At 40.1% G+C, this 27024-nt stretch overlaps 2 protein-coding genes across 3 annotated transcripts in view; one reads left to right on the plus strand and one right to left on the minus strand.

The window, feature by feature from the left end:
- Positions 1-126: 126 nt before the first annotated feature.
- On the minus strand, positions 127-2442 carry LOC137948946 (GDSL esterase/lipase At5g45960). Its single transcript, XM_068795179.1, has 5 exons — positions 2196-2442; positions 1979-2109; positions 1587-1820; positions 512-782; positions 127-419 (listed from the first exon to the last, which is right to left on the minus strand). The coding sequence occupies exons 1-5, from the start codon at positions 2440-2442 to the stop codon at positions 220-222; spliced, it is 1083 nt and encodes a 360-aa protein (XP_068651280.1). The 3' UTR covers positions 127-219.
- Positions 2443-5949: 3507 nt separating this feature from the next.
- LOC137951483 (uncharacterized) overlaps positions 5950-27024 on the plus strand; it is a 60576-nt gene continuing 39501 nt past the window's right edge. The window contains exons 1-5 of one of the 2 annotated variants that reach the window (XM_068798162.1): positions 5950-6195; positions 6274-6388; positions 25633-25744; positions 25876-25920; positions 26077-26144. In XM_068798162.1, the coding sequence (XP_068654263.1) occupies positions 6041-6195; positions 6274-6388; positions 25633-25744; positions 25876-25920; positions 26077-26144 (495 nt within the window). In that variant the 5' untranslated portion in view covers positions 5950-6040. Of the gene's footprint in view, positions 6196-6273; positions 6389-8166; positions 8303-25632; positions 25745-25875; positions 25921-26076; positions 26145-27024 lie in introns of those variants that run through there. The other variant, XM_068798171.1, reaches the window with a different exon arrangement.

Genomic DNA, 27024 nt, shown 5'->3' on the forward strand with positions numbered 1-27024 from the left:
AATTATTATTATGTTTTTAAAATATTTAAAATATTTCTAAATTATATGATGTTACATGGCCTATTACAGGATTGTTTTGTCTAACTATTGTTTCATGTAGGGTGTGTTTGTGCCAAGAAAGAAGTGTAGGCAAAAAAATATCATAGGAACATATTAGTACAAGAGTGATTTCTAAGAGGTAGGCAGGCTGAGAAGTATCTTGAATGGGAGAAACAATGCTTAGCTCTGTTCCATCAAAAACTCATCGATGGCGCCACGGATGGCCTGGAAGAGCAAATAGTATGTCTTCTCCGTCGGGTGTATGGCGTCCCAAAACACGTACTTGGATGCGTCTTCGCATACTTCACACTTGAGATTGCATAAGAAGGAGAACTCGATGTAACCTGTCCCGCAACAGCCCCTCCTGGACTCCACAAATCCTGCATATTTCCGTGGATTTTCCTGTCGTCAATTATAAAATTTGATACTTTCTTTCTTTTCCTTGAAGCTCAGAAAATCCTGACAAGCTTACCGAACTGGTCAGGGCTGTAGATAATGTCTGCCAAGGTCTGATATATGTCTGCGTAGACAAAGCTACCTCCGGTTGGTCCCAAGTTCATTTTCATGGAAGCCACGAAGTGTTGCAGCTTGCCGTTAAAGTCTTTGGCAACAGAGTTCAGGGACTCGATGCAACCGGATTTTGTGGAACTATTTGTTGGATTCAATGTTCTGACGATCGGCAGGCAGCCAAAGGGAGGTAGCGCCACCAGCCCAATTCTCCTTGCGCCAAGATCTCTTAGGCCCTGCTCCACTGTATTTTTCAGTATTTTTCTCAAAGAATTTCAGTAATTATTTTCCGATGTATTTCTCTCAAAATCGGTTCTGGGTACTTAGTATCAAAATCCCTGAATCCGTCCGATTCAAAGTAGTTTTTGAATCGTTTTAGATTGATATGGCATTATTCTTTACAGGGAGTCACCGACTTGTGCAGCCATCAACCATAGGAGGGAATTCCTTTCGCTGCTCTTCAAATCATTCAAAAAGGGAGGAGAGGGAGACCCAATGGAGCCCGATTTGGTAGAATTTTCGCTCCATTGGGACGAAGAGGCGCTTTTCAAAATGCTGCTACAAGAAGCAGAGTTTTTCATTCAAATTGGTGGTACAATTACTACCACTGTCAAAGAAAAGAAAAGACGATTTCCACAAGTTCCGTCATGAAATTTATTGCGTTTTCCCGATGGATGAATGCTGACGCCTGAAATTGGATCCGTGGTTCGTTTGATTGCAATTCGACCACTGGTCAAGAGTTATAAGAACGGAAATCGTAGCTACTTCTCTCCTATAGTTTGCCAAAACTGTCTTCCTGTCAGAATAACTCTGCTCTACCGCTCCAAGGAAACTAATCGTATCAGTTCTACGTTAAGCTCAGACGCACTAGCCTGAAAAGCGATCTGCTAATTCAAGTTATTTGCCTGAGCGTATTCGGAAACGGAGTCCTTCGAGTTGTAGCTATTAGCTAGCAATTTAGAAAATTTCTTTCCGAGTTTTAATTCGAATAGTTGGGTGTTAGGTAGAGCAAGGAATCAAGAAGGTAGAGAAAAGCAAACCTGTAAGAAGTCTCCGAGTTTCTGCAGGACGAAGAGCTGGTAAGCTTGGATGGAGTACGAGGTTCGTCGGACAGGGAGAGCAAAATAGTTGTTCACGAAATCATTAGTCCCGCAGCTGACAACATACACCGATCGGCGAATTAGATCTTCTGTGCGATTCTCGCCAATTATCAGACGACGCTTGTTGAGGTAATCTTTGAAGTACTCCAGCTGGTTTGGTATTGAAATCACGTCCTAAATGGGTAGAGAAGCAAACAAGATACAGTTTATATTAAGGAACCAGCTGCCACATAAACAAACAAATTGAACGCTATGAATTCTGTCTCCATGCATGCATGGCCTGATCGAATTGTCGATCAGAAGGCAAGAAGGGAAGGGAGAGGTTCTCATACGCCGAGCTTCGCTGTAAGTGGATCGTATCCCGATCCGGCGGAGGCAAAACTCACTCCAGTCAAGAGCTCCTCCTCATTGAGGGTTGGATTCAGATAAGGTGGTATTTCATCTTTGAGACCCATATAAGAAGCTGCACAAGTAAACAAGTATCAACAAGGAAATTAATTAAAACCCAGACGATCAAAATAAGAACTCCCAAAGCGAGGTGGCTCTTACCCAAGAAATCTGTAACTAGTTTTCCGTCTGTGAACCTCCCGGTGGGTCTCTGTTGTGGATAATCCTTTCCGTAAGGCGGGAAATTGCTCTTGAAAAGCGTGGGAAGGAAATTGTTGTTTCCAGGGTCGACAGTGGAGTCACCAAACACGAATATGGCCGGAGTGGAGTTGTTGCTCCCAGCCGGAGAACATGATCCCAGAGCTGACAACGCCAGCAGGAGGAAGAGGAGAGGCAGCTGCTCAGCCATCGCTTGAGGCAGCTATGGACGTGGGGATTCATTATTCATACAGATCGATCGACACAAGCAGTTAGTTGTCTTAATCCCTGGGTTGCTCCAACTGGGCAACATTCATAAACGGCTTTGGAATTGTAGAAGACGAAGAAAGCAATCAAACTGAAGAAGGCAAGGAGGTGGATGGGGCCGGTGAGTGGTGGTGAAAGTGGTTACTTGGGTGGCCCAATGAGCTCTTATGGAACTGTGAACCAAATCTGTAATGACTGCAGCAGCTGCGTAATGCCAACGTTGGAACCCTAAATTAAGTACTGTCCCATGCAAGCGATTGATGGAACGACTAAAATTTTACCTAGTTCTATCCAAAAGAAAATGCCAGGGACCTGCTTAGTTGAATGGCCACAATCACCACACGAACGTAAGACATCACCGTCTTCCTCATGAATCGTCGTCACTGTAAATACAAACTAATAGTAGGCCTGTGTTCGTTTGCCAAATTCGATGAATGGAATTTCTCTAAGAAAATGGTTGAATTTGGAGAGAAAAAAATTAGGGAGAAAATTTTATCTGGTATTTTTTTTTTTTTTTTAAGATAGTGCATGGATCCTCTATTGCCAACGAGACGAGCCAAGCTCCGTTCCCCCACTTTGCTGTTCAAAATGCTCATTGATCTACAACAACCTCCCTCTCCCTCTCTCTTGCCTCTCTCCCTTCCTTCCCCCTCTTTTCTCTCTTTCTCTCTCACTCTCATCAGCAAATGCCAAATGTCTCAACAATCTTACATCTTTCACTCCCAAGATTTTGCTATCATCAATTCAAGTAGCTGCTAATAAGTGATAATCTTCTCTCTCCCTATTCTTCTCCTTGTCCTCCTCATCTCTCTCGGTTGTCCTTCTGTGAGCGCTTCTTGTTACCTGTCATTTTTTTTCATTTACTCTTCGATTTGTTTTCTTCTGTTGTCATTGACATGCACACTCCCTCTCATTTCGATTTTGAAATTTTACTTATGTAGATTCTTAAATTTCTGTGAAGCTCTCGTAGGTGTTCTTTTGAGTTGGAAATTGAGCTTCATGACAATGATGGAAAGGGAATCCTTTCAAGTCATAAAGATAGGAATTGTTGCTCTTCCTAAAATCACATTGAGCCATGTGGAGTGTTCAATTTGTTATGCAAAATCTTACTTATTCACCAATTGATTCACTCCCTCACGATTTACAAGAATAATTACATACACATCCTAGTATTGGTTGTGCTTTTGCATGAATAATTGGATCATAGCTCAAAGCTCATTAAAAGCAGTCAAATGATCTTATTAGAAGGTTAACTTTTTATATTATCTTAAAATAGTAACATACATAAGAGCACAAAAATACCCCTATCAGCCAAAACACCACTCCACCCCCCCCCCCCCCCATAAAAAACATAACTTATTTGGATAATAAGGTGCCTATCCTACCTCATAACCAATACTAGTTGACACTAAAAGTGAGAGGACTTACATGAGTACAGTTACCAAAACTACACTTCTTACATTCTAATAGATCTTTGGAGACCTATTTGTTCTCAACCATCAAACTTATCTTGCTTAACTCTTCCAAATCATTTCATCACAATTGGAATGGTCCCAATCGCAATTTAGGGTGAAGTTGTGACTAATAGAGCCGGTCATATACAAGTATTACAATAGATGAGAATTAGTACATAGTTGGTGGAGGTGACAATAGAAGTGGTATAATAGATGAGAATTAGTACATAGTTGGTGGTGGTGACAATAGAAGTGGTAATGTTCCAAAGTTATATATTATTTCACATTTCACTATATTACTCTAGATTTTAGTATGATGGGGAGGCGGAAGTTATATAATTTCACATTTCACTATATTAGTCTAGATTTCAGTATGATGGGGAGGCTTGAAAGTTTTTACACTAGTGCACTGGATACCCTTCTCTTAAACATGTCAAAACTTGCTTGGTCAAAAGTAACTAGTGCACAAGAAATAATCCGTTTTTTTATTTATTTTAACACTCACTTTTCTTTGGTAATGAGAAGGTGACATGTTATTTTGTTCATGCAATATGAAGGGTTCTTGACATTATGAGAAATGACTCCTTGAAGGATCCTAAAACACAAGCAACTACTTTTTTGGACGATCTGTCAACTTCCACTTTTCCAATATGTCCTTTCCATTTTTCACTTTCAAACTGAAATGTTTAAAGAACTAATCAGACAGACGTTCTTGACAACTTGGAAGAATTTAGGTGGGCCAAAAATTGGTCAAACAGATTGTGATGACTTCAGTGTATGGCATTACATATGTTGGTCCTCTAGAACAGATTAAAAGAAGATTAGAAGAGAAAGGTCATATCACGAATGAGACATTGTTGTTCAGAGCATCATGTTATGCTAATAGAGGAAATTTCTTGCTACACAAAATTTAAACTCACATGCTGTGAAATTGTGATTTGATGCAATCATGGTTTGAATGACATAAAAATCACATTAGACAATTTGCTTAACATGCAAATTTCCCGAGCAGGTAGAGAAGCCTAATTGTTTTAAAAGATTCTTTCATTCTAATGTAGCTTTTGCAAACAAGTTTCTCAAACCTACATATATTGATAAAGAATCTAAGATGATTATATTCAACATTAAAGTAAGATTATTTAATAGCAAGAAATTTTTTCTCCTTCATTTTTTTAAAAAAAATTGCTACTTTTTCTACTTTTTTTTCTTATTATTTATCATACTTCTATTTATCTAATCACTGTAGTTACTCTCATAGATAAAGTGATTTACATGTGCCTGATTTATTATGTGTTTGGTCGAATTGACATAGTTTAGTTTATTACTTGTCTCAAGTTTTTCACATTCATGTGCATGCTACATCTTAACATGGGCATTAGTTAGTCTGAAGCTATTGTTGTTTGAATGGTAGTGGTTGTGTTTTGTCACGGTCAAAATGTGAATTTTGGACTCTGTTTTTGACCTTAAGTTATTTGATCAACCCATTGTGAGATTTTTTTTATCATGTTCCTTCAACTATTTTGCCCTTTAAATAATGCAACCTTATTTTGAAGTGGTGTATCATTGATCCCTAGACCATATATTCAAGTGTAGTGCCCAACATTCCATGTAAATAAACATGTGTTCATATTAACATAATTTAAAATTGACAAAAAAGTCAAATATATATGCTTGGTTGATAGCATATGGTCATGAAGAGTTTTTCCTCTAAAGTTTCTTGCACATATTGTGATTGTTCAACTATTTTTCTTTTTATAGTGTAGGTAACTCTTATTTTATTTTAATTGATAAATAAAATTCTATTGATAATATTTTAATACTTTTAGATATTTTAGTTTTTAGGTTTATATATAATTTTAATTACTAAAAAAATTTAAATTTATTTTTTTCCATTTTTCTTGTAATCCAAACAAGAGAAATTATGTTTTTTCTCTCTCTTAATTAAAATCTTTCTTTTCTCTCTTTTCTGTTCCAGCATTCACATTTGATAAATTGGATTGGCCGCCTCCCGCCCTTAATGATAGTGTTCTCCACTACCGTACGTCGAAGCAATCATCCATTCACCACTGCTACCCGCATCCGCCGACCATGGCTTCGGCTTTAACCTTCGCTCTCCTCCCATCCTTCATCTGCTCGAGCAATGCTAATCGCAGCCCGCTTTCTTCGCCGCCGGCTCTTCTTTCAAACCCTAACCCGCATCAGGGGTCCTTGTCTTGTGCGCTCCAATGTCAACATTTTCAATCGTGTGTACCCTTTAAAGTCACTGTAGTCTCTTGTTTTTCTTTTCTTCTCTTTGACTTACCCAATTACTGCGGTATCAGGTGCTCGGGCTGCTCGCATGAGTGGGACCTGCACAAGCCGCCCGTGCTCGCAGAGGCTAGCGATTTTTTCAAAAGTGTTGGGCTTCCCGATTTTAGCTTCGACAGCGGTAGCTTGGTGAGGTTTCGTTCTCCTTATTTTTTGTTAATGTGGTTAGTTTCTAGTTAGACGAAAATTCACGATGCACTTTTTTGCTTTTTTTTTTTTGTTTCTTTTCGATTTCCGCTTCTAGTTTATTGTTTATGGGCGGTGGCTGTATTGACTGTCCCTGTTGTTTTCTTTTTAAGTTCACTTCCCTCCTAATAATAAAAAAAAAAAAGTGTCCGTGTCACTCTGAAATTGAGTCAATGAGGAGAAAGCGCACATATGTAAGGAGCATGGGTCAAATGAGAGCAACTTCTTACCGAATGTCTGTCATCGAGACATTATTGCCTCCCCTGAGGTACAATTTTTTTTTTTTTTTGCCAGCGGGTATTTTATCAGCATGTCACTGGTAGAAGAAAGTACCTCACGAGCAAAAAGGAAAAAAAGCACCGACTGAAAAAGTAAGAAGCTGGTGAAATTATGTCTTCCTGTTACACATATCTACATGGATTGTTGTGAGGGGTTCTCGCATCTGATCTGCGCTCTCTTCTATTGGTCAAGTTGGACCTTAGTTCTCTGAGGGTATATATGTGAACAAAAATGTTTCCCTACCATGGAGAATGTGCCTGGACAAAAAACTCGTTAATCTAGGTTTATGGTTTTGACATTTCCATTAACTACAATGTTACAATAATGCCCTTGGGCTAAAGATCTTCTAGTTTGGTTCTACCAATCAACTAAACCAGACCCAAGTCACAGAGAGCTATGTAAGTTAGATTAAATGATATATGAATAAAATGGCACTTGGTGATGTCAATTCTTTGGAAGTGGACGAACACTCTACTAGTGTAGAGGCCTTATGTAAGTGACTAGTTATTTGATTCAATAGAGACAGTTGATACTTGCATCCTCTAGCTAGTGTTTCCTTGAATAAAAGACCTCTTGAGATAGTGTGGAAGTGAGTATGACACAACAATCTTGAGGAAGTTGAAACACAAGTAAGTGGTTAGAAAAACATTATGCACCTCTAACCTTATTCACCAAAATGAGTGATAGTGTCTGTAGTGGTATCTCCTGTAATAAATTTTTGATTGCCAATATAGGGATCAAGTTTCATTTGCATCATTGTTCACATGATGTGCAAGTCCACTATCCGCAATCCAAGTCTTGTCACTTGGACTGATGAGGGGCATCACCTATTTGAGCTGTGAGGGTATTAGATGTGGATGGTTTTGAATCTTCATCTGTCTTGTAACAGTCATGCAATTTTTAGCACTATGGTTATGGCAGCCACATTTGACATTGTATACTGTTTGTCTACCCAAAACTCCATTGATCGCCATGCTCATCACCTCTTGTTCGGTTCCCTCTGGCTCTGCTATTTCCTCTTGTGCTTCTACCTCTACGTTGAGAAAGACAATTGCTAGGTTTTAGACATGTATACTGTTGCATTTATCTGATGGTGGATCAATGCAAAAGCTGCTGTCCAACTTGCATCAAAAGTGTCAGGGTATTATCAAAAGCAGGCAATGCAAACTGCTGTAATTAGACATAAATTTCTAGGATTCTTTTCTGGAGTGGCAAGATTTCATTAAAAGCAAATTACAACAATAAGAGGAGAGAAAGCCTCAAACCTTAGGGGGAAAAGAGTCCCCTACAAGGATGCAATTTCTGGATACACAGGAATTTGCAAGATTATTGACCAACTGATTAGCTGATTTTAAAAATATGGTTCCCAAGACATGAAAACCTGTCAATAAATGATTAATCTTGTCATAATGATGCAGATGTTGCCATGCTGGAGTTGCCATGGTTGCCAGAATATAATGATAGCTGAGTCTCCTTCAATTAGTAATGGACCTGAAAAATGTTGAACAATCTGACACCCTGAAGGAGAGCATTAATCTCGGCTGTGAGTGCGCACTCATTCCAATCAGCCCTGAAAAAGTAATTTAATCATTATGATCCTTAATAACCTCTCCAGTACCTTCAGAAATGCAGAGAATTGTTCATTCGATCCATCTGTCAGATACATCACTATGTCTTTGTTTGAGATGGTCCCACCTACCATTTGCAACCAGTCACTTAACTTTTTGACTCCATTACATAAAATTGGCACAGATTTTGTCCATGTTTTAATGTGTGCTCTGTCCTTTTGATTTGCATAATTTGACTTTCTGACTGATAGAGTATGAAATTTGCTAACATCTCTAACGAATCACTGCATTGTTTATACTGACCCATTGTGAAAGAAATCCTCAGTCTATTGCCATGATCCTAGAAACTACAAATCATCAATCAACCAACCTAAAGTAGGCCTGGTTTGCACAAATTTTTGTAAGGGATTGCTGTTGTCATCCTTTTCAGTTCCAATTTTAGTTGTGGTTTTCTTGAGGGCTGTCAAAGTCCCATCAATACGACCAAATAACTATCAAAATCCCATCAATATGACAAAAAATAATTATGTATTATTGCTTTAGTGGTCTTTCAATCCAAAATAATTACTTGCTTGCAATTTGATCAACATAAGCATAACAGTATTGATTGAGGCATGAATAAAGAAGATGTGAGTAAGCCATGATTGACTTGAATTGGGAGTGTAATTGATTCCAAATAGGCACTAAATTGATTGAGGAGTCTTCGGTTGGGTGAAGGCAAGCTATGCTTGTCTTGTTAATCAATTGATGGATTCATGTCAATCGATTGAAGGCTTGTAATTTAATTGGTGTGCACCTTCTTTGTTTCACTGAATGCTATGGTTTCTCTTGGGACAACTTTTTTTTTTTTTTTTTTTTTTTGATAAGGGTGATATTTTATTGTGTTGAATTTTTGGAAAAGAGAAAAACTTCATTGACCTGTTGTAATTAGAGTACAATGAGCCTCTATTTATAATAGAGGAAATAAGTAGAATCTGATTACAATTAAATTACCCTTATCCCAGTTATACCCAAAGTTAAAAACTAAAAGATAAGTCCTAAAACATTTGAATAACTGAACATAAATAGAAGTCTAACTTAACTAAAACACCTTTAACTGAGACTCTTCTATGAGACTCTTGTAAGACTCCACCATATTAATTTTGGCTCAGTGAAACTTTTTAGTATGAGTGTCATGTAAGATTCTTCCATATTTGCTCTTCAACACTCCCCCTCTAGTTGGAATTTATAACTCCAACTTGCAATGAAAAGGATTCTTGCTCTTCAATTTTCTTTTGCTGAAAAAATTCTTCATATATGCAAAAACTTCATCTTTTGTGCTTCATTTTTTCTTGAATATTTTGGTCACATAAAATTTACCACAACATGTGGAACAAAATACCTCTTTCTTGTACTTCTTCTTCTATTTCTCCTTCTCAAGCTAGGGATAACAAGGACATAGAGACCCAGCTTGGACAAAACATAATGTGGGAGAAGAAAATCACTTCTCCATACACCAGTCAAAACGGTTATAGTCTAAAAATACTTTGTTCAAGTTTATGGCTTAACAAAGAGACTACTCACTTTTAAGGGTAGCTCAAACACAAATCACCTATTGGGTGAAGAATAAAAGACTTGACTCAAGTTGGATGTTAGATATACTCTTATACTTTTTAAGTAGTGGGTCTAGGCATTACTCTAAAGTGATGAAAACACAAGAAGATAAACTGAAGAAATACTAAAGGAAAACAAATTTAATCGGAAGGAGGCGACTATGCATTATTCATACTTCCAAACAAATCTAGAATGTGGCCTTTTTTTTTTTTTTTTTTTTTGAAAAACTAAGGGAGACTATAACGGTAGAACTTAATAAATTTGATCAAGTATAACTTTTTTGGAGGGTGACCAAAATTTGACGATGCCATAAGATGCAAAACCAAGTAAAAAAAATGCAAAACTTGAAAACAACATCGAATCAGGAAATTTTTGCATACCTTTAACGAGCACATCATGGAGTGATTTTACTTAGTGAAGGAGCAATTTTGTCATTTTCCGTCAAAAAAAAAAAAAACATCATGGAGTGATTAATTTTGATCAAAACTCTCTGATTAGAAGAGAAATTTGGGTAAAAAACTAGGATTCTAGGAGAAAAAGAAATTCATGTCAAGCCAATGCATGGAGAGATAATAGGAGAGAAAATAGGAAAAAAGAGAAATTTTCGTAGAATTGACCTTTGGTACTTTTGATATCCATATCTCCAAACATATAGCTCAGAATCAATAACGGTTTATTTCTCAAGAAACTAGACTCAAAGAGTTTTAAGTTGATACCTAATTTGACATAAAAAACCTTTGTTCTTGAATCCGTTATGACCATTTTATTTTCTTCATTCGGTAGCTTGGTGGTTACCGACTCCAATGCTAATATTTGCTTAAATATAGATCAGATTGACATGAAACTTTCTCTTTCTAAAACTAGACTTCGATATCTTTCATTCAAGTATAATATTTCTTCATAAAATGTACTTCTTTTGAGAGAGAGAATCTGATAGATTTCAGAATTTGTAATCTGGCCGAACTGAGTGCTCTTTCTTCTCTGACCAGTATGACCATTGACTCTTCCGATATTGATATCTCCCTCTAGAAAACTCAGATTGAGAATTGGTTTGATAGGTAAAAAAATAGATTTAAAGATATATCTTTTGACATATAATATTCGATATAAAGTTCATTCTTGAAGGCATAAAACGCCTCCAAAGTTTAAGCTTTCTGCTGTTGCTCGAACTTCTCCTGTAGTTTGACCTTTGCTGCTTCAAATATCGATTTCTCTTTGTACAGAACTCCAATTGCTTAGATAATTTTTGCTTTGGAAAGTTGATTCAAAGATCTTTCTGTCAATATTAAAAGTTCAGTATGGAGGTGCAAACGCCAAAAAAACAACGGGTTTTGGGACTAGAAAGAAAGAAAAAAGATAGAATACGAACGTAAACTACTAGAGATGATGGATCAGAAAAGGATCACATAATCTCTGTTGGTTGACCGAGTCAACTCACAGAACTTGCTTTGATACCATGTTGAATTTCTTGAAAAGAGAAAAACTTCATTGATTTGTTGCAATTTGAATTCAATGAGCCTCTATTTATAATGGCAGAAATAAGTAGAATCTAATTACAATTAAACTACCCTTATCCTAGTTACACCCAAAGTTAAAAACTAAAAGATAAGTTGTAAAACAATTGAATAACTGAACATACATAGAGGACTAATCTAACTAAAACACCTTTAACTGAGACTCTTCTGTGAGACCTCCTCTTGTGAGACTCTTGTAAGACTCCACTTTGTTTTTTGAAATTGCGTTGAGTTGTATATAAGGCTCAAAAGAGCAAGATTACAAGGGAGAAGAACCGTCCTAAACAATGAGAGATTGCTGGGAAGTTCCAAATTTGGCCAGCTTATCAGTCAAAGAGTTGTTTGATCTAGGAATGTGATTCCATGTACAAAGAAATTGAGGATACAATGTCTGCAATACAGAAAATGATTTGCCACTGGTACCAAAGGGGGAGCCAGAGTTGGAGAGTTGGAGGACCAACTGATGACAACTTTGGAATCCCCTTCAATTAGCAGCTTCTTGTGAAGATGGTCCTTGAAATTTTCAGCCCATAGTGTAGGGCTCTCACTTCAGCGGTATTGGAGTTGGCAATATCAACTGGCCCCGCATATGAGAGAATGATCCCTCCTCTACAATCCCTGAAGACTCCATCCGCACCCTCCGGCCCGAGGCATCCCAAACACTCTCGTCGAAGTTTAGCTTCATGAAGTCTCTAGGGGGAGGCTCCCATGCTGCCATGACCAACATCTTTTGGGACCCACCTTATTAATTCTAATTCAGCGAGACTTCTTACTATGAGAGTCATGTAAAATTTTTCTATATTTGCTCTTCAACATATTGCAACAAGAGCACAAAACCAATCAGGTGAACACTCTCTTTTCAACAAAGGGATTAGAGGGAGGTTCCCTGTTTAGCAAGGAATTCGGTAAAAGAATTTGCTGATATAGGAATGTGAGACCAACTACAACCAAGGAGAGAAACTATACACTTAATCTTATAAATGGCATCCCATTGGTGCCAAGGCGGGATAGAATGGGATGAGCACCAATCAACCACCACTTTTGAGTCTCCCTTGACCAGGAGCAGGCCACTGAGGTTGTTCCGCTGAGGTGGTTTGGGACTATAAATTTGAACTCCAAATACAAGATTGATTTCTTTCTTGGGGTTCCAAGTGATTCTATGGCTGAATCAACTTTGTGTGGTGCTTTCCTACTAGGGGACGACAACCTTGAGTTGTTTTTCTCATGGAATTCTTCTTTTGGAATGGAAACACTTATGGAGCTTTGCTATGAAGCAAAAACTTGATGATTCTCAAAATCGTCTTTAAGCACTCTTTGTTTCTTGGATCCTCTGTTTTGATGCCATGTTAAATCTTTCTTGGATTAGATGAATTTATCGCACAAAATGAAAACACTATAGATGAGGGCAAGAGAGTTTTAACATGGTTCAAGAAGCTTGTTTAGTCCACAGAGGATGCCTATTCAATGAATTGAGAATCTAGGTTTATGATTTGTATTGGCATTATCTACAACAATGCCCTTGGGCTACTGATTTTCTGGTTTGACTCCACCCACAAATTGAACTGAATCCAAGTCACACAGTGCTATGTAGGCTGGATATACTGTATGACTAACTTCATGTCCACGTAAATGGAGCTCTTGCTTTTACGATGTTGATTTAGTCTAACAGTTGGCTGCTTGCTCATATTTGCTTCTAAATAATGCAAAATCACTTTGATGTAATAAGGATTGCTAGCCAATCCAGCATTATGTTACAACCATTTTTAGAGAAGTTGAATAGATACTAACATTCTAAGTCGAAATCTACCTAATTAATTGGCTTTGGAGTTTAGATTTTCTTGTGTAGTGGGTTTTTGATTCAATATGACAAGTCACCACAGAAGACATCTTGGTCTATAAAATCTGTACCATATGAGTGGCAGTTAGATTTGAAAGTGGAATATCTCTTACATCCAATAAGAGATCACTAAAAATGAAACCCTTTGTTGTGTTACATCAGCCAATTGTCAGAATTCAACATGACCTTGGTTTATATGAGGTGTCTGCTCACATGAATCATATACTTCAGATTTTAGGTAGGTGTTGATATAGCTGCTTGTTTGAAGCTGAGCAATTTGCATTGAAGCGGTAAAGTCTAGTGATAGTTGGATATCCAATTTCTTCTGAGCATGACACCTAGAATTTCAAAGAATTTTTTTAAGATTCCCAACTAAGAGATGGCATTCTGTATAGACATTAAATCGTAACTAAATGCATTTAAGATTTGATGGTTAAAGTTAAAATTGGGTGCACTTAAGTTTAGATGGACTTAGGTCTAAGCTCTTTTTTCCATAACTTATTTTATCCTCAAGTATTATTTTATTTCATTATTTCCTTTGACTTAACTCTTTTGACTCCCTCCTTTTCTTTATGCATGTTTATTGGCTACATTGTTATTGGTATTAACGTTGCAAAATCCATTTAGTGTTTGTACCAAGTATTAATTCTTGACAATAATGAAGCAGACCATACACAAGTTCAATGTACCGTTTTCTTTTCCATCATTTGTAGAAAATTCTGTTAGTTGCAGAGTAGAAAACAAAGCAGAGCTCATACCAGAATGAGAATAGAGATCCACAACCCTATTTCAGTCAAATAAAGCAATTTCAGGGCCGAAATAGAGCATCCAACACATCATTAGGAGACTTACACAAAAGAAGGTGGAGGTGTGTTCTAGTGTAAAGGCAGAATACCGAGCAATGATTCATATTGTTAAGGAATAGTCCCACATGGATTCATGAGTACAAAGATCTTGAGTTTATTAGTTGGGAAAGAGGTTTCCTAAATTGGCTAGTCATTTTGGGATGGGTCTTGGACCCAACTTTACATGGTATCAAAACAGATACTCATATGTGGGCCTACACCTATACTATTCACTTGTAGAGCCACAAAAGAGGACCTACACCTAAACTATCCACTTGTAGAGCCACAAAAGAGGGCCTACACCTAAACTATCAACTTGTAGAGCCACAAAAGAGGGCATAAACCTAAACTATCCACTTGTAGAGCCACAAAAGTGGGCCTACACCTAAACTATCCACTTGTAGAGCTACAAAAGAGGGCCTACACCTAAACTATCCACTTGTAGAGTCACAAAAAAATGGCCTACACTGAGGGGGAGTGTTAAGGAATAGTCCCACATGGATTAGTGAGTATAAAGATCTTGAGTTTATTAGTTGGGAAAGAGGCTTCCTAAATTGGTTAGTCATTTTGGGATGGGTCTTAGACCCAACTTTACACATACTATTAGGGAAATTTTTGTGGGTGAGATATGTCTTAACTGAATTTGGGTTCTCCACCAAGAGCTCTATGGTGATGCATTTTAGCACCCAAACTGCCATCTCTATTGATATTTATTTGATATTCCATGAAAGGACCAAACATGGGGAAGTAGATTGCCTTTCATTAATGATGCTGTGATGAGTGGCCCAATGGTCATTCTGTATGAAGTCTGCTGATTAGATTGGAAATATGTTTACTAAGGCTTTGGGAAATCGAGAGTAGGAGATTTTTTATAACGAGTTGGGGAGTGTTGGATTACATGCAAGGGTTATTTTGGTCTTTTACCTTATTTGTGTTATCCCTCTAGAGCAAGACCATGTTTTGCTTGATATGGTTGTTATATGGTTCAATTTTCAGTTTTGTTATTTCATGTAGTTAGGGAGATAAGGAGTTGAGTGTAGAGGGTTATTTTTGTCAATGTACGTTATTTTGCTCTAAAGTAAAATTTAATATAAGACAGGTTGATTTCTGACCTCTCAATCAGTGCTGGATTGATCAAACTCTTCTCTCTCTCATGCCTTTTTCTCTCTCCTCTCTCTTCTTAATTTAACTTTTACATTTTTATTGGCGTCTAATATAAATGTCAGCAAAATGATGAGAGAGAGCTTCGAGAAGTGCGATGACTCAAGAAGAAGAGCTATTGCACATAACTTTGTTCAAATCACAAACTTAGGGTAATTAAGTACGACTTAGGGTAGTTCTTGTCCTTCAATATGCGGATGACACTTTGATCTTCAGAGTTAGGACAATGGCCAACATCAGAAAAGTAAAGGCAGTTTTGGGACTCTTCAAAATCTGCTCTGGTCAAAAAGTAAATTGGAGTAAAACTTTCTTGATTGGGTTCAATATAAACCCAAACTCCCTCTCAGAAATGGCAGAAGTGCTTGGTTGCTCAATTTCGTCCACCCATTGTACTTACCTTGGTCTTCCTCTGTTCGTGGGCCGTATCTGCAAAGATCTCTTGACTCCAGTCATTGAGAAGATGGAATTGCGGCTTGCTTCGTGGAAGGGTCGGTTGCTTAGCAAGGTTGGAAGGTTGACTCTTTTAAAATCATGTATTGCTGGCATTCCAAACCATTATTTATCCTTCATGCCTTGCCCAGCCTCGATTTGTTAGCAACTGGATAAGATGAAGAAGCCCTTTCTCTAGAGAGGAAACAACCCTGATTTCAAGTACCATTTGGTCAGTTGGGAGGAAGTTTGCCTCCCGAAGAGCTTTGGAGGTCTTGGAATTCGTCTCTCAAAGACATGAACCGAGCTTTGCTCCTTAAATGGATTTGGAGACTCAACTCATCTGCTCCAAACCCTTGGAAAAATATGGTGCTCTCAAAACTCGCCATTTCCTCAAATTGGTGGATCGAAGGGGGAAACAGAAGGCATTTATCTCCAATATGGAGGTCTCTCTATCTCCTCGCTCCAATTTTCTCATTAGTTGTCCGATACCACGTGGGGGATGGCCATCATATCAGATTTTGGGAAGACAGGTGGTTGGGTGATATGCCACTTTAGAACGGCTTCCCTAGCCTCTTCAAAATTTCAAGATTAAAGAATATTACCATTTCTTAAGTCGCTGATAATGGGGGATGGAACATTCAACCTCGTTGTGGTCTATCTGAGCTTGAGGGCCTTGAAGCTATCTGCCTTTTGGATGCTTTGCAGCCAGCCAAAATTCAAACCAACAAATTAGATAAATTAATTTGGTGGCCAGATAGAAGTGGCTCCTTCTCAGTCTCCTTTGCTTACCTTGTTATTCGAGGCGTGATTTCTTGTGGTCCCAAGCATGTAGTAGAGTTCACATGGCATCTTGGCACCCCCCCAAAAATAAATTATTTATGTGGAGTGCTTGTCGCAACAAAATTCTCTCAGCTGACAATCTCAAAATTCGTGGCCAGCTCGGAGTTGACCCCATTTGCCCTTTATGCCATGCAACTGAAGAAACTGTTAGCCACCTGCTTCTCCCGTGCCCTTTCTCTTGGTAGATTTGGATGTCGATTATTAGCAGAATTGGGCTACATCTCTGCTTCCTAGAAGACTTGGCCGCCGCCTGCAGAGTGCTTGCAAGGACCCCTATCCCCGGTCTCGGGAAATTGATGATCTCTGCCCTCTCTGCATTCATCCTCTGGGGTCTTTGGCTAGAGCGCAATCAAAGGAGATTCAATGCCAAATTCAGCCCTCAAGATAGAATCATTGAAACCATCTCAGACAATATTGCTACCTGGCTTCATTTTCGAAAAGCCTTCTCCCCTTTCTCGGGATCTTCCATCAGAAATAATTGGAGGTGCCTTGCTCAACTCCACACTTCTTCAAAGCCTCCCATTATCTGTGAGTGGACTCCGCCACTTGCTGGTGTCCTTAAGTTAAACTTTGACAAATCTTCTATCAGTAATTCGTGATTCTCTTGGGAACCAGATCGTCTCCTTTTCTGGCCCTCTCGGTATTGCGGACTCCACAACGGCCGAGCATTAAAGCCTTCTTAGTGGGCTCCGTGTCTTTTGAGATCACTGCTCCGGGCCTATCTTTTTTTTTTTGAGAAGAGTTGTAAATGCATTCAAAAGAGATAAAATACAAACTAAAAAACTAAAAAGACATTTCCTCCACAACAAGATGTTGGAGGGTAACGCCTTTTTTAGCTTGAACATCGGCTAAATGATTAGCAGATCTTGGTACATGTTTCCAAGTACATAATAAATCAGAAGTTAAATTACAGATTTCATCATAAATCTTCCAATGACGCCAAGGAGGTTTTGAAGGCTTGGAGCACCAATTTATAATAACTTGAGAATCCCCTTCAATCAAGAGAGCACCGTCCTTTTTTTGTTTGAAGAGTTTCAGCCCGTTGAGCAAGCCATGTAATTCCGCACAAGTAGAGTCTGATACTCCAATTGGACCCGCATAAGTGTAGAGAAGATTTGCTTGATCATCGTGAATTACTCCACCAAATCCGGCTGGGCCCGGACAACCGAAAGCACTTCCATCAAAATTTAATTTAAAGTGTCCAGGAGGAGGTCTAGTCCATTCTATCATAATAGGAGCCTTCGAAATAAGAGACATTTTCGCAACATTTCTCCAATTTTCCCTCATATTAGTTGCTCTTAGATCACAGAATTCTTTGCGAAGGAGAACCCAAGAGCTAACTTGACCAACTATCTGATCACAGAGAATATTCCGAGGAATAGATTTCTGATTGAATTTGCGATTATTTCTTTCTTTCCATAAATTCCACACAATGTGTCCAACACAACAAGATATTAAGATTTTCCCTAACTTCGGAAGATGGGAGCTAACCAAAGTATAAATAGTGTTTAGCAAATCTTGCGAAGGGCAATATAATAAACCGATCTTGTCCATTAATTCGGTCCAAATCTTATGAGCATATTCGCAATGCAAAAGCGTATGATCTGCTGTTTCAGGAGATGTGTTGCAAAATGGGCATTCTGGATTGGGAATATTAATGCCTCGTCTTTGCAAAGCGTCAGAAGTTAAAATTTTTTTAAGACATACCGTCCAGATGAAAAATTTGATGCGAGGAGGAATCGGGAGCGACCAAGCAAAAGTAACAGGATGTTCTGCGTGAAGAGGATGGTAGGAAATCAAATGATGGTACGTTGAGGCTGAAGAGAACATACCTTGTTTGTTGGGTGTCCAGATGAGGATATCGGAAGAATTTTTTAAGGCCACACCAGAAAGTAAATTGATCAGGCCAGTTGCTTCAACAGTTTCAGAGTCATTTAATGCCCGTCTGAGATGAAGATTCCACCCACCCGAGGACTGCCAATGGTCAGAAATCATTGAACTTCGAGATCTTGACAGCTGGAATAAAAGAGGATAACTTTCCTCTAAGGAACTAGTCCCGATCCACCAATCGGACCAGAAAAGAGTACTTTCACCACTTCCAATATAGCATTTGACGGCGGCTTTGAAGCAAGGTAAGAGTTTGGCAATTTTCTTCCAAACAGGGGATAACTTGTAAAATCTTCCCCCCTCCGTCCACCAACCTCTCTCTTTTCCTGATTTACTTGCAACCATTCGGCGCCACAGTAGATTGGGTTGCATGTTGTACTTCCAAACCCACTTTAGTAGCAGAGACTTGTTGGTGGTAGCAACGTCACGAATCCCGAGGCCCCCCATTACAATTGGTTTACAAACATCAACCCATTTTACAAGATTAACCTTTTTTTCCCCATTTGGCCCATCCCATAAAAATCTTCTTTTCAAAAATTCAATTCTATCCCGAATAGAAGCTGGACAATTGTACAAAGATAAGAAATAGGAAGGTATTCCATGAAGGCATGATTTAATTAGAACCAGTTTACCAGCTTTGGATAAAAATTTTCCTTTCCAAGAAGCCAGACGCTTCTCAAGCCTCTCAACAACCGGAAACCAGGAATTTTTCGAAGGCAGGAAAGGAGTCAAAGGTAAGCCCAGATATGTACTCGGAATTGATGCTACCTTACAACCCAGATAGTTCGCCATTGAGTTGAGAATAGATGCATCAATATTAAAACCAAAGATTGTGGTTTTCTCCCAGCTTATCTTTTGACCAGACGTCAATTCAAAGATATTCAAGATAGCTTTCATGCGTTTTATTTGTCTCATGGACCCTTCTCCAAAAAGAATAGAATCATCTGCAAACTGAAGAATGGGGACGTCTTGGATTGGATCAGAAAAAATAGGACTGAGCCAACCCGAACGTTTAGCAAACCGGATCATAGAGGTAAGGTATTCTCCAATGAGAGTAAAAATAAATGGAGAAAGGGGGTCTCCTTGTCTGATCCCTCTAGAGGATTTGAAGTATCCTCGGGGTTTCCCATTTACCAAAACAGAATAAGAAGGGGAGGAAATACAACTCCTCATCCAGAATTTCCATCTGGTACCAAAACCCATACGGTCAAAAAGATAATCCACCAGTTTCCAGTCAACCCGGTCAAAGGCTTTCTCAAAATCAATTTTCAGAACAAACCTAGGAAGGGAAGATTTTTTGAACGAATGAAGAAGTTCATGAGCAGTAAGAGAAGAGTCCAGGATGTTTCTGTCTCGGATAAAAGCACTTTGACAAGGATTAATTACCTTGTAAAGGACAGCTTTTAGCCGATTAGCCAACAGACGACCAATAATTTTATATGAACTGGAAATGAGACTGATGGGCCGGAAATCTTTAGGCTCCTCTGAATTTGTTTTTTTAGGAATAAGCGCAATAAAAGATGCACCAATTCCAGAGTGAGTAATTCCCACTTGGTGAAAATTGTGAACGAAGGCACATACATCATTTTTTAACAGATCCCAAAAACAGTGAAAAAACTCACCATTAAAGCCATCTGGTCCGGGGGCTTTATCTTTAGGAAGGCCCAGCACAGCCCGTTCAATTTCTTCTGAGGAGAATGGTTTTTCAAGATCAATTGCGTCTTCAGTTGAGATGCGCTCGAAATTGAGCTGATGGATTTTTGGTCTTCTGAAACAAACTTCTGAATATAGCTCTGAGAAATACTTCACCAAAAGGTTAGAAATGGAGGCACTATCCGTTACCACTTGGTCTCCGTTACAGAGAGCAGTGATACGGTTAGTCCTCCTCCTGGCCGAGGCGATGGAATGAAAAAACTTTGTGTTTCCATCACCCTCAGCCATCCAACGAAATCTTGAACGTTGTTTCCAACGGACAGAATCAGAATGAAGAAATGTACGGTATTCAGCATTTAATTTATTTCTAAGCAAAAATTCAGTAGGAGAGATTAACCTTTGTTCCTCCAGTAGATCCAGCTCAGAAATGCGGCGGCGAATCGAATCTTTCTGGGAAGCAGCAGAAACACGGTGATTTTTATCCCACATTCTGATCTTTGCTTTGAGGGCTTTCAGTTTCCGAGGGAGGGCCGAGCCCGGGTTCGGATGATTTTCCAATTCGAGCCACCAAGATTTCAAAGAAGGGATGAAAGCCGAGGTTAATAACCAGGCATTCTCAAACCGAAAGGGAGATTTTTCCCACGCAAGAGGCCGGGAATTGAGTTGGATAGGCCAATGGTCAGATCCAATTTTGTTTAGGACTTGGCCAGAGGTGTTGGGAAAAAGAAGGTTCCATTCTATATTTGAAAAAAATCTGTCCAATTTAGACAAAATGGGGGGGTTCTGACAATTTGACCAGGTGAATTTTTTCCCCGAAAGAGGAATCTCGGAGAGAGCAACACTATTGATAAAGTCAGAAAAGGCTCTCATGGTTGATGAGGTTCGGGAAGCAGGAGGACATTTGTCAGAGCAAGATAATGTCGCATTGAAGTCTCCTCCAATGAGCCAAGGGAGGTCCCACAATTGGACAAGCTGAAAGATTTCCTCCCAGAAAGATGCTCGGTCACGGTACCGAGTAGGCCCATATATGCCAGCAAGAGCCCAACAAGTACCGAGGTTTTGATCCCGGAGCTGGATATCTATTGAGTATCGCCCCGGAAGGACGGAAATAGCATCAAAAGCAATTGGATCCCAGATGACAATAATGCCCCCAGAATGGCCAATTGCAGCTACATGTGCCCACGCTGGGTTGGAGTCATACCATATATTACACACAATTGAATAATCAAAAGACTGTATCTTCGTTTCAAGAAGTATAGCTATTTTTGGTTTAACATCAAAAAGCGCTGCTCTGACGAGAGCATGCTTGGCCAGAGAGCCGAGACCTCTTACATTCCATGATAGAACGATCATGGGGAACGGTGGGAGTTGATGTTTCGCTCCACGGCTCCAGCTTCAGTGTATCCCGCACAAAATATGTTGGCAAGCTCCGTCATTTCTGAAAATTCTTCTCGAGGAAAGGATTGTTCCTGTTCCAGCAGGAATAGGAGGAGCTCATCGCGCGGATTGGGAGTGAAGGCCTTGGCTAGGGTAGATTCAGAGGTTATAGTTGGGGAGAGGTCGGACCAAATTGGAGGGATTCCATAGGGGAAAGCAGGGGGGAGATCGTACCAATCATGGGGAAATTCCATTGGAAGGACATGAGGGGAATTTGGAGGGGGGGAAGGTGGGGGGGTAGTGTCTTTGATTTTATCTTTGTCCTTGTTTGTCTCGGAAGGTGTGGGGTTACCGAGTTTGGCTTTAGTTTTCCCTGCTTCTTTTTTCCTGGAGTAGGTATATCGGAAAGGGGTGGTGGCAATTTGTTTTTCAGTATTGGTGTGGAAGGGAGGGGTGAAGGTTTTGGGGTTTGAGTTTTCCATGGTGTCGGAGTGGGGGTAAATAATACGAAGGGGGGTGGGGCAGAGGATAGTGGGAGAGTGAATATATAAGGGGGAAGGGGAGTGAGAGGGGGGTTCGAAATCCCAAGTGGATTCATTAGAGAAGAGGGATGGCCTTAACGGGGCTCGAGGGGTGGCCGTATAAGGGGAGATTTGAGTCAGAGAGGGAGGGTTTGATGGGACGGCGAGAGGAGTTGGTTGCTGGGATGGATGGGATGGGTGATGAGGAAGGTTTGAGGTCGGGGGGGTCGCAGAGGGAGATCCTCGATAACGAGCCGAGAATGTGGGTGGAAGTGGGGGGGAAAGGGGATTTATCGAGTTAGAGAAGCTGCGGGACGGGGATGACAAGTGAGGGGTGCAGCTTCGGGAAAAGGAAGATTTAGGCGGCGGAGGGAAGGAGAGGGATTTAAAAGTGAAAGGACGGGAGGGTGGCGTGATTTGGACTGAGGAATTGGCGTACGGTAGGCTTCGGGAAGAGGAAGATTTGGGTGGCGGAGGGGATGGGAGGGATTTAAAGATGGAAAGATGGGTACTGCTTCGGGAAATGAAAAGCGGCGGAGGTGAAAAAGTTGATGTAGAAAGGGAAGGGCGGGGCGTGATGTCGACTGAAGGGTGTTGGAGGTTGATGTATGGCAGGCGAGTTCGGGACTCGAGGTGTGGCGTTGGGGAAAGGGTTGATGGTGGCGTGATTTGGACTGAGGGATTGGCGTACGGTAGGCTTCGGGAAGAGGAAGATTTGGGTGGCGGAGGGGATGGGAGGGATTTAAAGATGGAAAGATGGGTACTGCTTCGGGAAATGAAAAGCGGCAGAGGTGAAAAGGTTGATGTAGAAAGGGAAGGACGGGGCGTGATGTGGACTGAAGGGTGTTGGAGGTTGATGTATGGCAGGCGGGTTCGGGACTCGAGGTGCGGCGTTGGGGAAAGGGTTGATGTAGAAAGGACATGACGGGGCGACGGCGTGATGTGGGCTGAGGCGCTTTGGAAGTTGTAGAGGTCGACGGCTGTGGATTTGATGGTTGAAAAGGTGGTTTTTTTTTTTTTTTTTTTTTTTTTTTTTTTTTTTTTGTGTAAGAGTATGGTGCGGGGCTCGAGGTTGAGAAGGTGATGATGGATTTTGGTAAATGGAGAGGTAGGTATGTGGGGGAAAGTGTTTTTTGTTTCGAGGCGGGTTAGAGTTTGACAGTGATGGATGTGAACAAAGGGAAGTAATAATCCCCTTGTCCGGATGTGTCTGCACATCGGTTTGAAAGATCCTATCAGCTTTTGGATTTGGGGAATGGTGTATTGCAGGTGTTTTGGAATTGGGGATTGGCACTGTTGCCAAGGGCGATTTCAGAGATGAGATTTTGTCTGCGGATGCACTTATGTGGATAGGATCTTTTTCGGCGGGGGCAGTGAAAGGGTTACTGTGAACTGGTGTTGATTGGATTGTTTCGGGATATGGGGATTGATGTTGTGTGGTTGGATTTTTTTTTTGTTTTTGTTTTTTCGGAACCCATGTCCAATTGAACTCCGAGTGCGGCTTCCGAGTCAGTAACTGACGGATCTGCTGAGTCTGGGTTGTGTTTCGTGAGGTTTCTTCCGAGTTGGCTGCCGGAAGGGTTTCCAGATCTCCGAATTCCATGGAGACCCAGATCATGGTTTTTCCGCAGGAGATATGAAAAAATTGTAAACCACTTACCGGTGATTTTGGCCGGATGAAAATTTTTTCTCTGTGAAGCTGCGTTGGCTGGCTTTCGGCCCAAATAACCTCTCCGAATTCTTTTGTGAGGCATTCCAGAGTATGCCGGCATCGGATTTCCACCAGAAGACCTTTGACGATCACCCATTGCCCCGAGATGGGGGTTGTGAGTTCTGGGCTCCAATTGGTCATGTGGAGGATCGTTGAAATAGTCTCTGCCTTTAGTGAATGAAGTCTCTTGCGGTCCTCCTCCGAATGGCAGTTGATGATCCAGCTCCTCTTATGAGCTTTGATGATGGCTGTGAACGTGATATTTCGTTTTTGCAGCCATTCTTGGAGTTGTCTTCTGGTGAAAAAATTTTCCGGGTTTTCCAAGAGGACTGCCAGGGACATTTTGCGCTTGCCCTCAGTTTCAATGTGGGCTGGCAGGGATATAAAGAATTGTTTTTTCTGGGGTGAAAATTGGGGGAGTGGTGTTGATGGTGGTATTGGATAATTGGTTTTGCAGGTCGGAGTCTTCTCTAGTGGAGGATCCGGTGGGAGCGACAGAGTTGTCTGGTGTGAAGCGCTAGGTTGTGAGTGGATTTTTGGTGGGGTGGCTAGCTGCTGAAGAATTTGATCAAATCGTTTCCAACCCATTCCAGAAGTGGAGGGCTGTGGGAGGAAAATCATACCCATTATCATTTGTCCACGTCTTTGGTGGATGACGCAATGAAGAAGGCCTCCATGATACTGGCTGTGAACTTGGAATTCCAGATCGCCAGTGAGGAGTGATCTGCTGTATTTTCTTCCCATGTTTCCTACTTGGACTTTCCTAAAAATGTCTAGGAAAAATCTGACTGCGGAGATCGGGAGGGAGATGTATGATTTCTTTTTCCCTTCTTGCGCATGAATCTGGATGGCCTCCCCACTCTTCTCCTTTCTCTTTTGAAAAGTCAGCTTTGCTTTTCCATTCCGGAATTCGTATATGGTCGGATCCTCCACAAGGATCCTTCGGCGTGAGGATTTCGAGATTACAGTTTGCCATCTCTCGCCTGAACTATCTTCAGATTCAATAACTTCCTTTTCCCTCTTTTCTTCTTCTTCCGGTTGTTTACCTCTTCGTTGCTGCTGCTGCCGGTGCTGCTTCCCCAGACTGGTTCGATCTTCGCCTCTTCCTGGATGCTGTCCTACTAGAGGTGCCGGATCAGAGAGAGTGGTCGTTGAATGGGAGTTACTTCGTTCCCCAGATGGTTGGTGGGAGGAAATTACTCCTTGACCGACCTCTCGTCCAGCCATCTCACTGAAAAGAAAAGAGAGGACTTGACTGCACAAACTTCTAATTGTAAAACGATTAGAGATAGAGAAAGTATTTCTTGTTTCAGTCACTGCTTCTGGATTGAACACTCCACTCCAAAATTCCTATAAATCTCCGGGCCTATCTTGATTGAGGGAGACTCCAAAAGTGGTGATTTGTTGGTGTGAGAATGCCTCTGCACCTCCGTGGCGACATTGGGATACCTTTTTTGAAATTTTGGATTTTGTCAATCTTTGTGACTGTTTTTGGTCTCTCATTCCTAGATCAGCAAATTCTGTGGTTGATGTTTTAGCCAAGCAAGGAACTTCCTTGCAATCTCTTGTTGTTAGGAGTTAGCTCCTCCTCTTTGCTCTCTTAATAAAATCACATTTCATGAAAAAAAAAGTACAACTTACATAACCAAAGACTATTCTACCCCTCAATCACTAACTTACAATAACTAATCTATGTGATGTGACCGAACTACCCCTGGACGAGTAAACAAACAAATAGAAAGCTTAGTTACATATGTACCCTTGCACCTTACTATCTTTCATCAAAAGTAAAAGAGAAAAGTAGTAATTCATGTTGAGTCCTCTAGTTGAGATCTTTACTCTGTTGGTTGTGACCTGCTAATACTTAAGAAGCAAGTTTCATGTATTTCTACTGGGTTCTCTATCATGTGAAGCTTAACACTTTTATGTTTTTAAATTGACTCTGTTGATTATTTTAATTGTCTATCAGTGGGAATGGAGGTGTCGGGCAAAGCTTGTTGTACGTGGATCATCATGTAATCCATTAGTTGGTCTGTATCAAGAGGGTACACATAATGTTGTGAATATTCCTCATTGCAGAGGTTGGTGAAATATCTCTTCTTTTCCTCTTTCTCCCTCAACAAAGTGATATAACTTTCTTCTGTTCAGCCCTAAATGTTCCCTTCCTGCCTTTCTGTTTATATCCTGTTAAATGCTTTTGATTTCTTTGTAGCTCATCATCCAAACATCAATGCAGCTGTTGAACTCCTTAAACGAGGTTTGTCTTTGTTGTGGTTATTACATATTTGCTTAAAAACGAGGTTTGTCTTCTTTGTGTTTGTTGCATATTTGCTTAAAAAGGAGGTTTGTCTTCTTTGTGGTTGTTACATATTTGTTTAACTGTTGCTCTGGCCAACTTTGCCTATACACTCAGGTATCACTTTGTTTGATGTTCTGCCCTATGATGAAGATATGGGAACAGGGGAGCTGCGTTATGTGCAGGTCAGCAGTTATTTTCCTGTGTTAAGTACACCTTTTTTGTTGGAAGTAGTTTCCTGTGTGGTTAAAAAAGGTATGGTGTTCGAGAATAATTGGGTGGTTTAGGTAGAGGAGAGGGAGAAAAAGAAAACAGAAATAAGAGAGAAGAGAGGAAGAAGATAGTGTGTACTGCAGAAGAGAAAAGAGGCATGATATGGATCACTTGTAACTTCTTTCACAGGTTTCTAGAATCTCCAAATTTATGTGGTTAGTGGACGAGTGTCTCAGGGCATAAGCAGAATAGTTTTTATCCTCTTGGAAAATGGGTGGATTCCCTTCTTCTATTTAGGTGCCATATTTGCTCTGAGGGCACTAATGGGAAAATCATGCATATTTTTTAATTCAGAGAAAACTTACTAATTGTGCATTATGGTAGATAACTCTTTAGGCTTTAAGAATTCAAAGAATTGCATGCATAGGCTGATATCACATTGTTTTCTTTTGTAAATATTGAGAAAACTTACTAATTGTGCATTATGGTAGATAACTCTTTACTTTAGGCTTTAAGAATTTAAAGAACTGCGCGTGTGAGCTGATATCACATTGTTTTCTTTTGTAAATAACGAGAAACTCATGATGTTGAGAAAGCTGGAAGTTTGGAAAACCGGCGGAGTTTCTGATCTCTGTGTCATGTGTTGTCTTCATGATTAAATAGTACTGAAGTTAACTCTCTCTCTCTCTCTTGTAATTTTTGTTAAGTTTTAAGGAGGAAGCATGGAAGAGAAAGAGAAGAAGAGAAAACGTGCAAAGGAGAGGTGGGAAAAGAGAAAACCAAGAAAGCACGTGTAGATTGATATGTGAGGGAAAATATGAGAGAGGTGTTATACTCTCTTACACCCATGTC

Source organism: Aristolochia californica, unplaced genomic scaffold (assembly GCF_029961685.1).
Source record: "Aristolochia californica isolate CCGP_79_NKW_82.1479 unplaced genomic scaffold, dmAriCali1.0.hap1 SCAF_1, whole genome shotgun sequence".
Classification (NCBI taxonomy): domain Eukaryota; kingdom Viridiplantae; phylum Streptophyta; class Magnoliopsida; order Piperales; family Aristolochiaceae; genus Aristolochia; species Aristolochia californica.